A 13,680-nucleotide genomic window follows, 5' to 3' on the forward strand; every position below is an offset into this window, starting at 1 on the left:
CTCTCTCTCTCTCCCTCTCTCTCTGTGTCTCTCTCTGTGTCTCTCTCTCTGTCTCTCTGTCTCTCTTTCTCTCTCTCTCTCTCTCTCTCTCTCTCTCTCTCTCTCTCTCTCTCTCTCTCTCTCTCTCTCTCTCTCTCTCTCTCTCTCTCTCTGTGTGTTGTGCTCTTCAAACCAGTTCAAATGACTTTCCACCACGTGTTATAGGAAAGCTTTTGACACCGCTGAAATCCTCTGCTTTTAACACATTCCTTAGATTATACTGTCACTTGTCAGCAGAGAAGACAAAAACAGCCTGCAATACTACCAGTATTCCAGGACCATGGCTTTAGTATAGGTTAGGCTAGATGTATTCCAGGACCATGGCTTTAGTATAGGTTAGGCTAGATGTATTCCAGGACCATGGCTTTAGTATAGGTTAGGCTAGATGTATTCCAGGACCATGGCTTTAGTATAGGTTAGGCCAGATGTATTCCAGGACCATGGCTTTAGGCTAGATGTATTCCAGGACCATGGCTTTAGTATAGGTTAGGCTAGATGTATTCCAGGACCATGGCTTTAGTATAGGTTAGGCCAGATGTATTCCAGGACCATGGCTTTAGTATAGGTTAGGCCAGATGTATTCCAGGACCATGGCTTTAGTATAGGTTAGGCCAGATGTATTCCAGGACCATGGCTTTAGTATAGGTTAGGCCAGATGTATTTCAGGACCATGGCTTTAGGCTAGATGTATTCCAGGACTATGGCTTTAGGCTAGATGTATTCCAGGACTATGGCTTTAGGCTAGATGTATTCCAGGACTATGGCTTTAGGCTAGATGTATTCCAGGACCATGGCTTTAGTATAGGTTAGGCCAGATGTATTCCAGGACCATGGCTTTAGTATAGGTTAGGCCAGATGTATTCCAGGACTATGGCTTTAGTATAGGTTAGGCTAGATGTATTCCAGGACCGTGGCTTTAGTATAGGTTAGGCCAGATGTATTCCAGGACCATGGCTTTAGAATAGGTTAGGCTAGATGTATTCCAGGACCATGGCTTTAGTATAGGTTAGGCTAGATGTATTCCAGGACCATGGCTTTAGTATAGGTTAGGCCAGATGTATTCCAGGACCATGGCTTTAGTATAGGTTAGGCCAGATGTATTCCAGGACCATGGCTTTAGTATAGGTTAGGCCAGATGTATTCCAGGACCATGGCTTTAGTATAGGTTAGGCCAGATGTATTCCAGGACCATGGCTTTAGGCTAGATGTATTCCAGGACCATGGCTTTAGTATAGGTTAGGCTAGATGTATTCCAGGACCATGGCTTTAGTATAGGTTAGGCCAGATGTATTCCAGGACCATGGCTTTAGTATAGGTTAGGCCAGATGTATTCCAGGACCATGGCTTTAGTATAGGTTAGGCCAGATGTATTCCAGGACCATGGCTTTAGAATAGGTTAGGCCAGATGTATTCCAGGACCATGGCTTTAGTATAGGTTAGGCTAGATGTATTCCAGGACCATGGCTTTAGTATAGGTTAGGCCAGATGTATTCCAGGACCATGGCTTTAGTATAGGTTAGGCCAGATGTATTCCAGGACCATGGCTTTAGAATAGGTTAGGCTAGATGTATTTCAGGACCATGGCTTTAGTATAGGTTAGGCTAGATGTATTCCAGGACCATGGCTTTAGAATAGGTTAGGCCAGATGTATTCCAGGACCATGGCTTTAGTATAGGTTAGGCTAGATGTATTTCAGGACCATGGCTTTAGAATAGGTTAGGCCAGATGTATTCCAGGACCATGGCTTTAGTATAGGTTAGGCCAGATGTATTCCAGGACCATGGCTTTAGAATAGGTTAGGCCAGAGGTATTCCAGGACCATGGCTTTAGTATAGGTTAGGCTAGATGTATTCCAGGACCATGGCTTTAGTATAGGTTAGGCCAGAGGTATTCCAGGACCATGGCTTTAGTATAGGTTAGGCCAGAGGTATTCCAGGACCATGGCTTTAGTATAGGTTAGGCCAGAGGTATTCCAGGACCATGGCTTTAGAATAGGTTAGGCCAGATGTATTCCAGGACCATGGCTTTAGTATAGGTTAGGCCAGAGGTATTCCAGGACCATGGCTTTAGTATAGGTTAGGCCAGAGGTATTCCAGGACCATGGCTTTAGAATAGGTTAGGCTAGATCTATTTCAGGACTAGCCTATGTCTTTTGATAAAGGTATTCTACACATGATTCTGTTCTTTTAGCTTTTGTTTTTATTGCATTTCAACCTACAAGAAGAGCCACTTCCTACCGCGCCTCAACACTGGGTCACACTCACCCATCTACCCATTTTTAATGAGCCACACGCTTTTCCTCCTTCCAGTCCCAGATTTATAATCATCTCTTTTACTTTGAGGCTGCTGATTTTTTATTTATTTTTTATTTTGATTCTTTTTCTTTTTTTTTCACCTAATGGAGAAAACACTAATCAGTCGCCTAAGTGATTCCCATAATTCAATTCCCCGCCGTACCCAAAGCAAACGAGTGAGCGAGCAAGACATTTTACCCTATCTCTCCTCTTTTTTTCTTTTTTTTTGCATGTGTTTTAATAACCACATCCTTCTACAGCAGCAGGTCGTCTACTATAGGGGCTCGGATGGGAATATGCTGAGACTGCGCTTGTCTGTGGGAATATATGCAAATAAGCCTAGTTTAATTGACCCCTGACCACCCTGGAGGACTCGGGAAGAGTGGGAGATGGAGAGAGGGAGACGATGCTGGTATTATTTTCCACACATCTGCCCCAGGCTTTCTAAAAGAAGGCAGTGGCCTAAGAACCGATTCACAGCTGAGGGAGGTATGCTGTAGGCTTTCATACTGCAGCACCACCCTGCTGTAGGCTTTCATACTGGAACACAACCCTGCTGTAGGCTTTCATACTGGAACACAACCCTGCTGTAGGCTTTCATACTGGAACACAACCCTGCTGTAGGCTTTCATACTGGAACACAACCCTGCTGTAGGCTTTCATACTGGAACACAACCCTGCTGTGGGCTTTCATACTGGAACACAACCCTGCTGTAGGCTTTCATACTGGAACACAACCCTGCTGTAGGCTTTCATACTGGAACACAACCCTGCTGTGGGCTTTCATACTGGAACACAACCCTGCTGTAGGCTTTCATACTGGAACACAACCCTGCTGTGGGCTTTCATACTGGAACACAACCCTGCTGTAGGCTTTCATACTGGAACACAACCCTGCTGTAGGCTTTCATACTGGAACACAACCCTGCTGTGGGCTTTCATACTGCAGCACCACCCTGCTGTGGGCTTTCATACTGCAGCACCACCCTGCTGTGGGCTTTCATACTGCAACACAACCCTGCTGTAGGCTTTCATACTGCAGCACCACCCTGCTGTGGGCTTTCATACTGCAGCACCACCCTGCTGTGGGCTTTCATACTGCAGCACCACCCTGCTGTGGGCTTTCATACTGCAGCACCACCCTGCTGTGGGCTTTCATACTGCAGCACCACCCTGCTGTGGGCTTTCATACTGCAACTGTCTGGTACAATAATCCTGGTGGACTCCGAGAAAAGCTCCAACTAGATTTATTCGGGGGCGGTAGGTAGCCTAGTGGTTAGAGCGTTGGACTAGTAACCGAAAGGTTGCAATTTCGAATCCCTAAGCTGACAAGGTACAAATCTGTCGTTCTGCACCTGAACAAGGCAGTTAACCCACTGTTCCCTGGTAGGCCGTCATTGAAAATAAGAATTTCTTCTTAACTGACTTACCTAGTTAAATAAATGTGTAAAATATATATATATATCTCACCACACTGGGTGTTGCAGCTGCAAACACGTACAATTCACAGAAACACCTGACTAGGTGGAGGCACCTCCTTGTATTTCTAGCATAAACAATCAGTCTGTGTTGCTAGGCATCTCCAGCTCTGTGTGCGTCGGGGCCGGTATCCACAAAGCACAGCAGAGCCAGACCTAGGCATTACCAGCTCTGTGTGCATCAGGGCCTGTATCCACAAAGCACAGCAGAGCCAGACCTAGGCATCACCAGCTCTGTGTGCGTCGGGGCCTGTATCCACAAAGCACAGCAGAGCCAGACCTAGGCATCACCAGCTCTGTGTGCGTCGGGGCCTGTATCCACAAAGCACAGCAGAGCCAGACCTAGGCATTACCAGCTCTGTGTGCATCAGGGCCTGTATCCACAAAGCACAGCAGAGCCAGACCTAGGCATCACCAGCTCTGTGTGCGTCGGGGCCTGTATCCACAAAGCACAGCAGAGCCAGACCTAGGCATCACCAGCTCTGTGTGCGTCGGGGCCTGTATCCACAAAGCACAGCAGAGCCAGACCTAGGCATTACCAGCTCTGTGTGCATCAGGGCCTGTATCCACAAAGCACAGCAGAGCCAGACCTAGGCATCACCAGCTCTGTGTGCGTCGGGGCCGGTATCCACAGAACGTCTCGCAGTAAGAGTGCTGATGTAGACCGAGACGCCCTGTGGATGCAGCCACAGCACTGTAGCCTTTGGACACACACACACACACACACACACACACACACACACACACACACACACAGCCTTGACCCGGTGTGAGTGGGGGTTTAACCCCACTGATGGTGTGACAGGCTAATGTATTTTGTAATGGACTGTTCTATGAGCAGGGATAGGAACTGAAGCAGGGAGAGAGGTGGTTTGTAACTAGGTTACTACAGTCCCTTCCTAGGGGAGAGAGGTGGTTGGTAACTAGGTTACTACAGTACCTGCTAGTGGAGAGAGGTGATTGGTAACTAGGTTACTACAGTACCTTCCTAGGGGAGAAAGGTGGTTGGTAACTAGGTTACTACAGTCCCTTCCTAGGGGAGAGAGGTGGTTGGTAACTAGGGCAGAGAGGTGGTTTGTTACTAGGTTACTACAGTACCTTCCTAGGGGAGAGAGGTAGTTGGTAACTAGGTTACTACAGTCCCTTCCTAGGGGAGAGAGGTGATTGGTAACTAGGTTACTACAGTCCCTTCCTAGGGGAGAGAGGTGATTGGTAACTAGGTTACTACAGTCCCTTCCTAGGGGAGAGAGGTGATTGGTTACTAGGTTACTACAGTCCCTTCCTAGGGGAGAGAGGTGATTGGTAACTAGGTTACTACATTCCCTTCCTAGGGGAGAGAGGTGATTGGTAACTAGGTTACTACAGTCCCTTCCTAGGGGAGAGAGGTGATTGGTAACTAGGTTACTACAGTCCCTTCCTAGGGGAGAGAGGTGATTGGTAACTAGGTTATTACAGTCCCTTCCTAGGGGAGAGAGGTGATTGGTAACTAGGTTACTACAGTCCCTTCCTAGGGGAGAGAGGTGATTGGTAACTAGGTTACTACAGTCCCTTCCTAGGGGAGAGAGGTGATTGGTTACTAGGTTAGTACAGTCCCTTCCTAGTGGAGAAAGGTGATTGGTAACTAGGTTAGTACAGTCCCTTCCTAGGGGAGAGAGGTGATTGGTAACTAGGTTACTACAGTCCCTTCCTAGGGGAGAGAGGTGGTTGGTAACTAGGTTACTACAGTCCCTTCCTAGGGGAGAGAGGTGATTGGTAACCAGGTTAGTACAGTCCCTTCCTAGGGGAGAGAGGTGGTTGGTAACTAGGTTACTACAGTCCCTTCCTAGGGGAGAGAGGTGATTGGTTACTAGGTTACTACAGTACCTTCCTAGGGGAGAGAGGTGATTGGTAACTAGGTTACTACAGTCCCTTCCTAGGGGAGAGAGGTGATTGGTAACTAGGTTACTACAGTCCCTTCCTAGGGGAGAGAGGTGATTGGTAACTAGGTTACTACAGTCCCTTCCTAGGGGAGAGAGGTGATTGGTAACTAGGTTACTACAGTCCCTTCCTAGGGGAGAGAGGTGGTTGGTAACTAGGTTACTACAGTCCCTTCCTAGGGGAGAGAGGTGATTGGTAACTAGGTTACTACAGTCCCTTCCTAGGGGAGAGAGGTGATTGGTAACTAGGTTACTACAGTACCTTCCTAGGGGAGAGAGGTGGTTGGTAACTAGGTTACTACAGTCCCTTCCTAGGGGAGAGAGGTGATTGGTTACTAGGTTACTACAGTACCTTCCTAGGGGAGAGAGGTGATTGGTAACTAGGTTACTACAGTCCCTTCCTAGGGGAGAGAGGTGATTGGTAACTAGGTTACTACAGTACCTTCCTAGGGGAGAGAGGTGATTGGTAACTAGGTTACTACAGTTACCCAACATGAATAAAATTGTTGCCAGGAAGTAGAAGGGGAAAAAAAGAATTCCATTGCAAAATAATGCTTTTAATGAATTGATGGAAATACCAGTCAATGTGCTTCGAAGGCTAATATACTTCATAGGGTATTAAATCCTCAAGCAGCTTGGAAATTAGTGTTTCTTGTTTTACTCACGTTAAAGACGCGTGGTCCTTTTTATAAGGGGCTTCAGCTAAGTGTACCCCGACTGGGCTAAATTGTTGAAGATTGTGTTGCTTATCCCCGTTTCCAGTGTGCCAGCAGAGAGGGGATTCTTCCTCCAAAACAGAGTAAAGACAGCCTCAAGATGGCTCCTTCTTCTTGAGGACAAAGACGTGCATCAAGCTGTTCCAAGGAGTTTTGACTTCCTAACAGCAGCGGCTCACTTCTTTTTTTGAGCTGGCCAATTAGAAGCAAATGATTTGTGTTCGTCAGGCCCAGTTCTTAGCAGTTCTGCCGTCGTCCTAGGCAAGCTCAACATATTCAGCCCCTGTGTCATGTGTAGTATAAAGATTTGGAATGGATTGATAAGTTATGATGTGTATCATGTGCAATTGCATTTCAATTGAGCTTTATTCAGATGCACTTGGAAACAAAACATTGTTGCCAACTATTCACATCGGAGAGTTACAATGTTTACACACACCTGTCTACATTTACATTTTACATTTTAGTCATTTAGCAGACGCTCTTATCCAGAGCGACTTACAGTAGTGAATGCATACATTTAATACAATTTATTTTCCATACTGGTCCCCCGTGGGAATCGAACCCACAACCCTGGCATTGCAAACACCATGCTCCACCAACTGAGCCACAAGGGTTTCTACAGTAGGAAACCGCACGGTCATCAATAAGCCACGTATATCACACATGAAACGAGTCATGACCCCACCACAATTAGTTCAAATTACAATAAACATCAAATCTATGAACATCATTCAGTATAACGGGAAAAATAGTGAAATATTTTGATCTTTGGAAACCAGCGTTAAATGCGTTGGCACAGGCCTTGTTTCACAGGAGCATTGTAAAAAATAATCCTTGTCTCAATGAACCAGCCTCAATGAATTTTGTTTTATTTACTTATCGAATTTGATTGTCCTACCACGAGTTTTATAATTTCTTCATTGTGTGGCCGTCCTCTTCCCACTGCTGTGGTGCTGAATCACAGCGGGAGTGTGGCGGGCCGGCCTGGTCATGGCTAGAAGAGATCCATCTTTTGTCAAATTAACGTCAAAAGTTATATATATATTTTTTTTAGCATTATAGCTAACCCTAACCTCCCCCTTTTCCTAACCTGTTACTTTAATTCTCCTATCTAAAGTCAAATTTGACATTCATTTTACAAAAGCTGTATCCCTTCTAGCCATGACTGGCCAGCCCAGGTGTTTGACTGGATCTCTTTTTTTTACCTTTTATTTAACCAAGTCAGTTATGAACAAATTCTTATTTTCAATGACGGTCTACCAGGGAACAGTGGGTTAACTGCCTTGTTCGGGGGCAGAACAACAGATTTCTACCTTGTCAGCTCGGGGATTCACTCTAACCACTAGGCTACCTGCCTCCCCTGGCTGGATCCCTTCTAGCCATGACCGGCTGGCCCTGGTGTTTGTAGACAGCCATATTGTGTTATTTATTAGGCCTAATTAAAATGTTCATGCCTAGGCTAAATTACATTAGAGAGGCCTAGATTTGTATTTGATAACTGCTGTTTTTTGTTATTCATTAATTAAAATGTTTATACAAATAGCCTTTAGGATAGGTCGTTCGCTAATTATATTATACAAATATGTGTTTTATTACAGTGTAGGCGACTTGTTCTAGGTTAAAAAAAAATGTATTTAAAAAAAAAAATTATATTAATTTATGATTTATAGCAGGGATGAAGATAAAACTGACAATGTTTTGCTTTTCAATAAAACCTGTCTGATGGTATATGAACATCGTTCTACTTTATTTTATCACAACATTACAGGCTAATATTAATTTGTGTTCAAATGAATAACAGTCATGTGATTTGGAGCACCGTGTGTGTTAGCCTTAATGCTTTATGCACCCAATTTGGGATGTCAGGTACATTTCTCAAATATCCGGTAAATTAAAAATCTTGCAGGTCACGTTGTCCTAACGGAAACCTTGTGTGTGTGTGTGTGTGTGTGTGTGTGTGTGTGTGTGTGTGTGTGAGAGCAGTGAGTGCCGCTGCCCCTGCACTCATAACTCCACTGTCGTAACAACCTAGCAGGTAGAAGGGAGCAGGAGAAGTATTGATGACCTGCAGTGTCAGTGTTGCTGCTGTCTGACTGGGCTCAGCAGACCTGGACTGCGCTGCTGGCTGCTCTGGGCTCAGCAGACCTGGACTGTGCTGCTGGCTGACTGGGCTCAGCAGACCTGGACTGTGCTGCTGGCTGCTCTGGGCTCAGCAGACCTGGACTGTGCTGCTGGCTGACTGGGCTCAGCAGACCTGGACTGTGCTGCTGGCTGACTGGGCTCAGCAGACCTGGACTGCGCTGCTGGCTGACTGGGCTCAGCAGACCTGGACTGTGCTGCTGGCTGACTGGGCTCAGCAGACCTGGACTGCGCTGCTGGCTGACTGGGCTCAGCAGACCTGGACTGTGCTGCTGGCTGACTGGGCTCAGCAGACCTGGACTGTGCTGCTGGCTGACTGGGCTCAGCAGACCTGGACTGTGCTGCTGGCTGACTGGGCTCAGCAGACCTGGACTGCGCTGCTGGCTGCTCTGGGCAAAAGTTGCCTGTAGACAGAATCTACATCCCAAATGGCACCCTGTTCCCTAGGACTTTGGTCAACTGTCATGCACTAGGGAATGGGGATCCATTTGGGATGCTGCCCATGACACCAATAAGATCAACTTACTCTCCCCAAATTCCCCTTTAGTTTAGGACACCTTTGTCTTTAGCCTGTTGTTAATTGGCTCAGGACACCTTTGTCTTTAGCCTGTTGTTAATTGGCTCAGGACACCTTTGTCTTTAGCCTGATGTTAATTGGCTCAGGACACCTTTGTCTTTAGCCTGATGTTAATTGGCTCAGGACACCTTTGTCTTTAGCCTGATGTTAATTGGCTCAGGACACCTTTGTCTTTAGCCTGATGTTAATTGGCTCAGGACACCTTTGTCGTTAGCCTGATGTTAATTGGCTCAGGACACCTTTGTCTTTTGCCTGATATTATTTCACCCTCTAATTTCTTCTTCCCCTCTCCCCTGCTCTCTCTCCTTCCCGCTCTCTGTAGTAACTGATGTGGAGTTGAAGCGGCTGAAGGATGCCTTTAAGAGGACCAGCGGCCTGTCCTACTACATGGCCCAACAGTGCTTCTACAGAGAAGTACTGGGAGACGGAGTCCCTCCGAAGGTTGCAGAGGTAAGAACCAGAACATAGACACACCGTAACCATATTTACATGTACATACTACCGCAATCAGCCCGACTAACCGGTGTGTGTGTGTGTGTGTGTGTGTGTGTGTGTGTGTGTGTGTGTGTGTGTGTGTGTGTGTGTGTGTGTGTGTGTGTATATAGCCTCGCGACTGTTTTTTTTTCACTGTCTTTTTCACTGTTGTTTTTATTTATTTACTTGCCTATTGTTCACCTAATACCTTTTTTGCTCTGTTGGTTAGAGCCTGTGACAAATAAACTTTGATTTGATTTAGAGGGGAATGATGGAAACCAGAAGTGCTGTCTGAGTCCCCCTGTAATAAGGGTTACTAAACCAGGAGTCTGGGGTTGTGTTCCAAATGGAACCCTATTCTCTATAAATGGAACCCTATTCCCTATTAACTGGAACCCTATTCCCTATTAACTGGAACCCTATTATCTATTAACTGGAACCCTATTATCTATTAACTGGAACCCTATTATCTATTAACTGGAACCCTATTATCTATTAACTGGAACCCTATTATCTATTAACTGGAACCCTATTCCCTATGAAATGGCACCCTATTATCTATGAAATGGCACCCTATTATCTATAAATGGAACCCTATTATCTATAAATGGAACCCTATTATCTATGAAATGGCACCCTATTATCTATGAAATGGCACCCTATTATCTATGAAATGGCACCCTATGAAATGGCACCCTATTATCTATGAAATGGCACCCTATTATCTATGAAATGGCAGCCTGTTCCCTATGAAATGGCAGCCTGTTCCCTATGAAATGGCACCCTATTCCCTATGAAATGGCACCATATTCCCTATAAATGGCGCCCTATTCCCTATAAATGGCGCCCTATTCCCTATAAATGGCGCCCTATTCCCTATAAATGGGCACCCTATTCCCTATGAAATGGCGCCCTATTCCCTATAAATGGGCACCCTATTCCCTATGAAATGGCGCCCTATGAAATGGCGCCCTATTCCAAATGGCACCCTATTCTCTATTTAAATGGCCTAAAGAAAGAATGAGCTCATTAGAAAGACAGAGATGGATCATATCCCTTAGACATGGGCATCAACATGTCCCCTGTGTTTCCTTTACAAGCATCTGCATGACATTACATTGGCATGAGATGACATGACATGACATAACATTGGGTTGACATTAGATGACATTGGGTCCTAGATCCATTCATTGAGGCTTCTTCAACTCGGAGTGGTCATGCTTTCAGCCTATCGAGATTGACCCTCAGTCATTTGAGTGCATCCCAAATGGCACCCTATTCCCTATACAGTAGTTCACTATATAGGGAATAGGGTGCCATTTGGGATGCAGCCCATTGTAGCTGTGTTAGGGTGACCTCAGTGACTCGTGATATAAAGTCGTTTTAGACTATTCCAGTTCATACTGTAGCTAGCTGGTTTAATGCTTTTCCCTAGTTGGTTGTTAAATATTTCTAGTTCCACTTTCCAATCAGAGGCTCTCTCTTCCTGCTCTGGTTTCTGTCCAGTTAGGCTGAAGGAGGAACTACCCATATACTGTCAAAGGACTATTCCCAATTACACACGCACGAAAGCACACGCATGAAAGCACGTGCTAAACGCAAACATGCGCGCGCACACACGCACACGCAAACACACAGATGCTACCTGACTGACTTTATCAGTGACTAAACACTAATTGTGTGTGTGTGTGTGTGTGTGTGTGTGTGTGTGTGTGTGTGTGTGTGTGTGTGTGTGTGTGTGTGTGTGTGTGTGTGTGTGTGTGTGTGTGTGTGTGTGTGTGTGTGTGTGTGTGTGTGTGTGTGTGTGACAAAGTCAGTGACTGGGTCATCAAGGCTGACTGACGTAGGCCTGTTCTGCGGTGGACATTGTTTGAGGAAGTGAAATAAAATCCTTGGCCTGTGTTCACAATAGTAACCCAGCCCTTAGGGCTTGGTGTGTGTCATTCCATGGAAACACTCTTGGCGACATTCAATCAAAGACCTTTTTAGATCTGCAAAAAATACACGTTTAGCTCAGCATACTCAGCAACAAGAAATCAAAGTTAAAAGTGCAATATGCAGAAATCGCTCTGCCATTTCCTCGTTGCAAAAAATGTGAATAGTGCTACTAATTTCAGTTTGTGGCAACACAAGCAATGTATAGTCTAGATAATCATTGTACCAAATAAACTGCTGTGAATTCGTTTTTTTGTTTTTCTTTACATATTGCAGCTTTTAAAAGTCTAAAAATAAAACGCGTTAATACCAACATGCTCTCCAGCTGGCCCAGGAAACCTGGGTATTGACTTGGATTGAAAACAGCTGGCCCAGGAAACCTGGGTATTGACTTGGATTGAAAACAGCTGGCCCAGGAAACCTAGGTATTGACTTGGATTGAAAACAGCTGGCCCAGGAAACCTGGGTATTGACTTGGATTGAAAACAGCTGGCCCAGGAAACCTGGGTATTGACTTGGATTGAAAAGGGCACTTGGTCTCTCCTGCTTGATTGTTAATCAATAGGCTAGTAGAAGGTTGTGCTGGCAGCTTTACTACAGGAGGATTTAAAACGTCACGTCTTCCCAGCAGAGTCTATAGATAGGCACAGTCTGCATCCTAAATGGCACCATATTCCCTTGTTATAGTGTACTACTTTTGACCAGGACCCATAGGGAATAGGGTGCCATTTGGGACATAGCTATAGTGTTCAAACAGGCAGGAAGGCAGACATTTTTATATTTGACTTTTTTTTACCAGCGAGACAGCAGCAAGTCAGATTCACTCTGAGATTTTAAAGGGCCTCAGCTGTACGATGGTAGTAGACAGAGAGGTTCAATGGAGGAGCTTCTATTATACTGAGTGGTGCCTGAACCCCGTCCTTCGCTAGTTTTATTTTTTACATGTCTGCTTCCCACAACAACGTGTGATTTCAGAGAAAGTGGGACATTTTATACCTAGCTGCTCAAAAAGGCTGTGTGTTGAATGTTTAACTAAGGAGTGTAGTGGTAGTGGTCGGGTCCGTTAGGCAGCAGACTCCGGCCAGGGCTGTTAATCTTGTGCCAGTGGCATTAGGAGACCCTCCAGCTATGTCCATCACTAGGTCTGACAGCAGGGCCCGGCTAGGGGCCACTCCGTCACTGTGATTAACACACAGTCAGGCCATACATTACCATACACATCATCATCATCATCAGGATCTCGTCATACATCGTTGTTAATGTTTGGCATCCTTTCCCTGGTAATCCAAATGTTGTGAATCTAATCATTTTATTTTAATTTTTTTATTATTTTATTTAACCTTTTATTTAACCAGGTAGGCTAGTTGAGAACAAGTTCTCATTTACAACTGCGACCTGGCCAAGATAAAGTAAAGCAGTGCGACAAAAACAACAACAGAGTTACACATGGGATAAACAAACGTACAGTCAATAACACAATAGAAAAATCTGTATACAGTGTGTACAAATTTAATTTGTTAATTTTTTTTATTTCACCTTTATTTAACCAGGTAGGCAAGTTGAGAACAAGTTCTCATTTACAATTGCGACCTGGCCAAGATAAAGCAAAGCAGTTCGACAACATACAAAAACACAGAGTTACACATGGAGTAAAACAACATACAATCAATGATGCAGTAGAAAAAAATAAGAAATAAGACTATATACAACGTGAGCAAATGATGTGAGATAAGGGAGGTAAAGGCAATAAAAGGTCATGGTGAAGTGAAGTATGGAGGTAAGACAATAAATAGGCCATAGTGGCGAAGTAATTACAATTTAGCAATTAACACTGGAGTGATAGATGTGCAATTGGAAATACTGGTGTGCGAAAGAGCAGGGAAAAAAACCAAAAACAAATATGGGGATGAGGTAGGTAGGTAGTTGGTTGGATGGGCTATTTACAGATGGGCTGTGTACAGCTGCAGCGATCGATCGGTAAGCTGCTCTGACAGCCGATGCTTCACGTTAGTGAGGGAGATAAGTCTCCAACTTCAGTGAGTTAAAAAAATTATATATATATATCATTTTTTTAAATTCTTTCAAGTCATTGGCAGCAGAGAACTGGAA

General features: G+C 44.9%; 1 protein-coding gene across 2 annotated transcripts in view; it reads left to right on the top strand.

Annotated features, from left to right (window-relative positions):
- usp32 (ubiquitin specific peptidase 32) overlaps positions 1–13,680 on the top strand; it is a 99,754-nt gene that overhangs the window by 17,903 nt on the left and 68,171 nt on the right. For both annotated transcript variants that reach the window (XM_029715987.1, XM_029715988.1), the window contains exon 2: positions 9,485–9,612. In XM_029715987.1, the coding sequence (XP_029571847.1) occupies positions 9,485–9,612 (128 nt within the window). The remainder of the gene's footprint in view (positions 1–9,484; positions 9,613–13,680) is intronic.

This window comes from Salmo trutta, chromosome 26 (genome assembly GCF_901001165.1).
Source record: "Salmo trutta chromosome 26, fSalTru1.1, whole genome shotgun sequence".
NCBI classification, from domain to species: Eukaryota; Metazoa; Chordata; class Actinopteri; order Salmoniformes; family Salmonidae; genus Salmo; species Salmo trutta.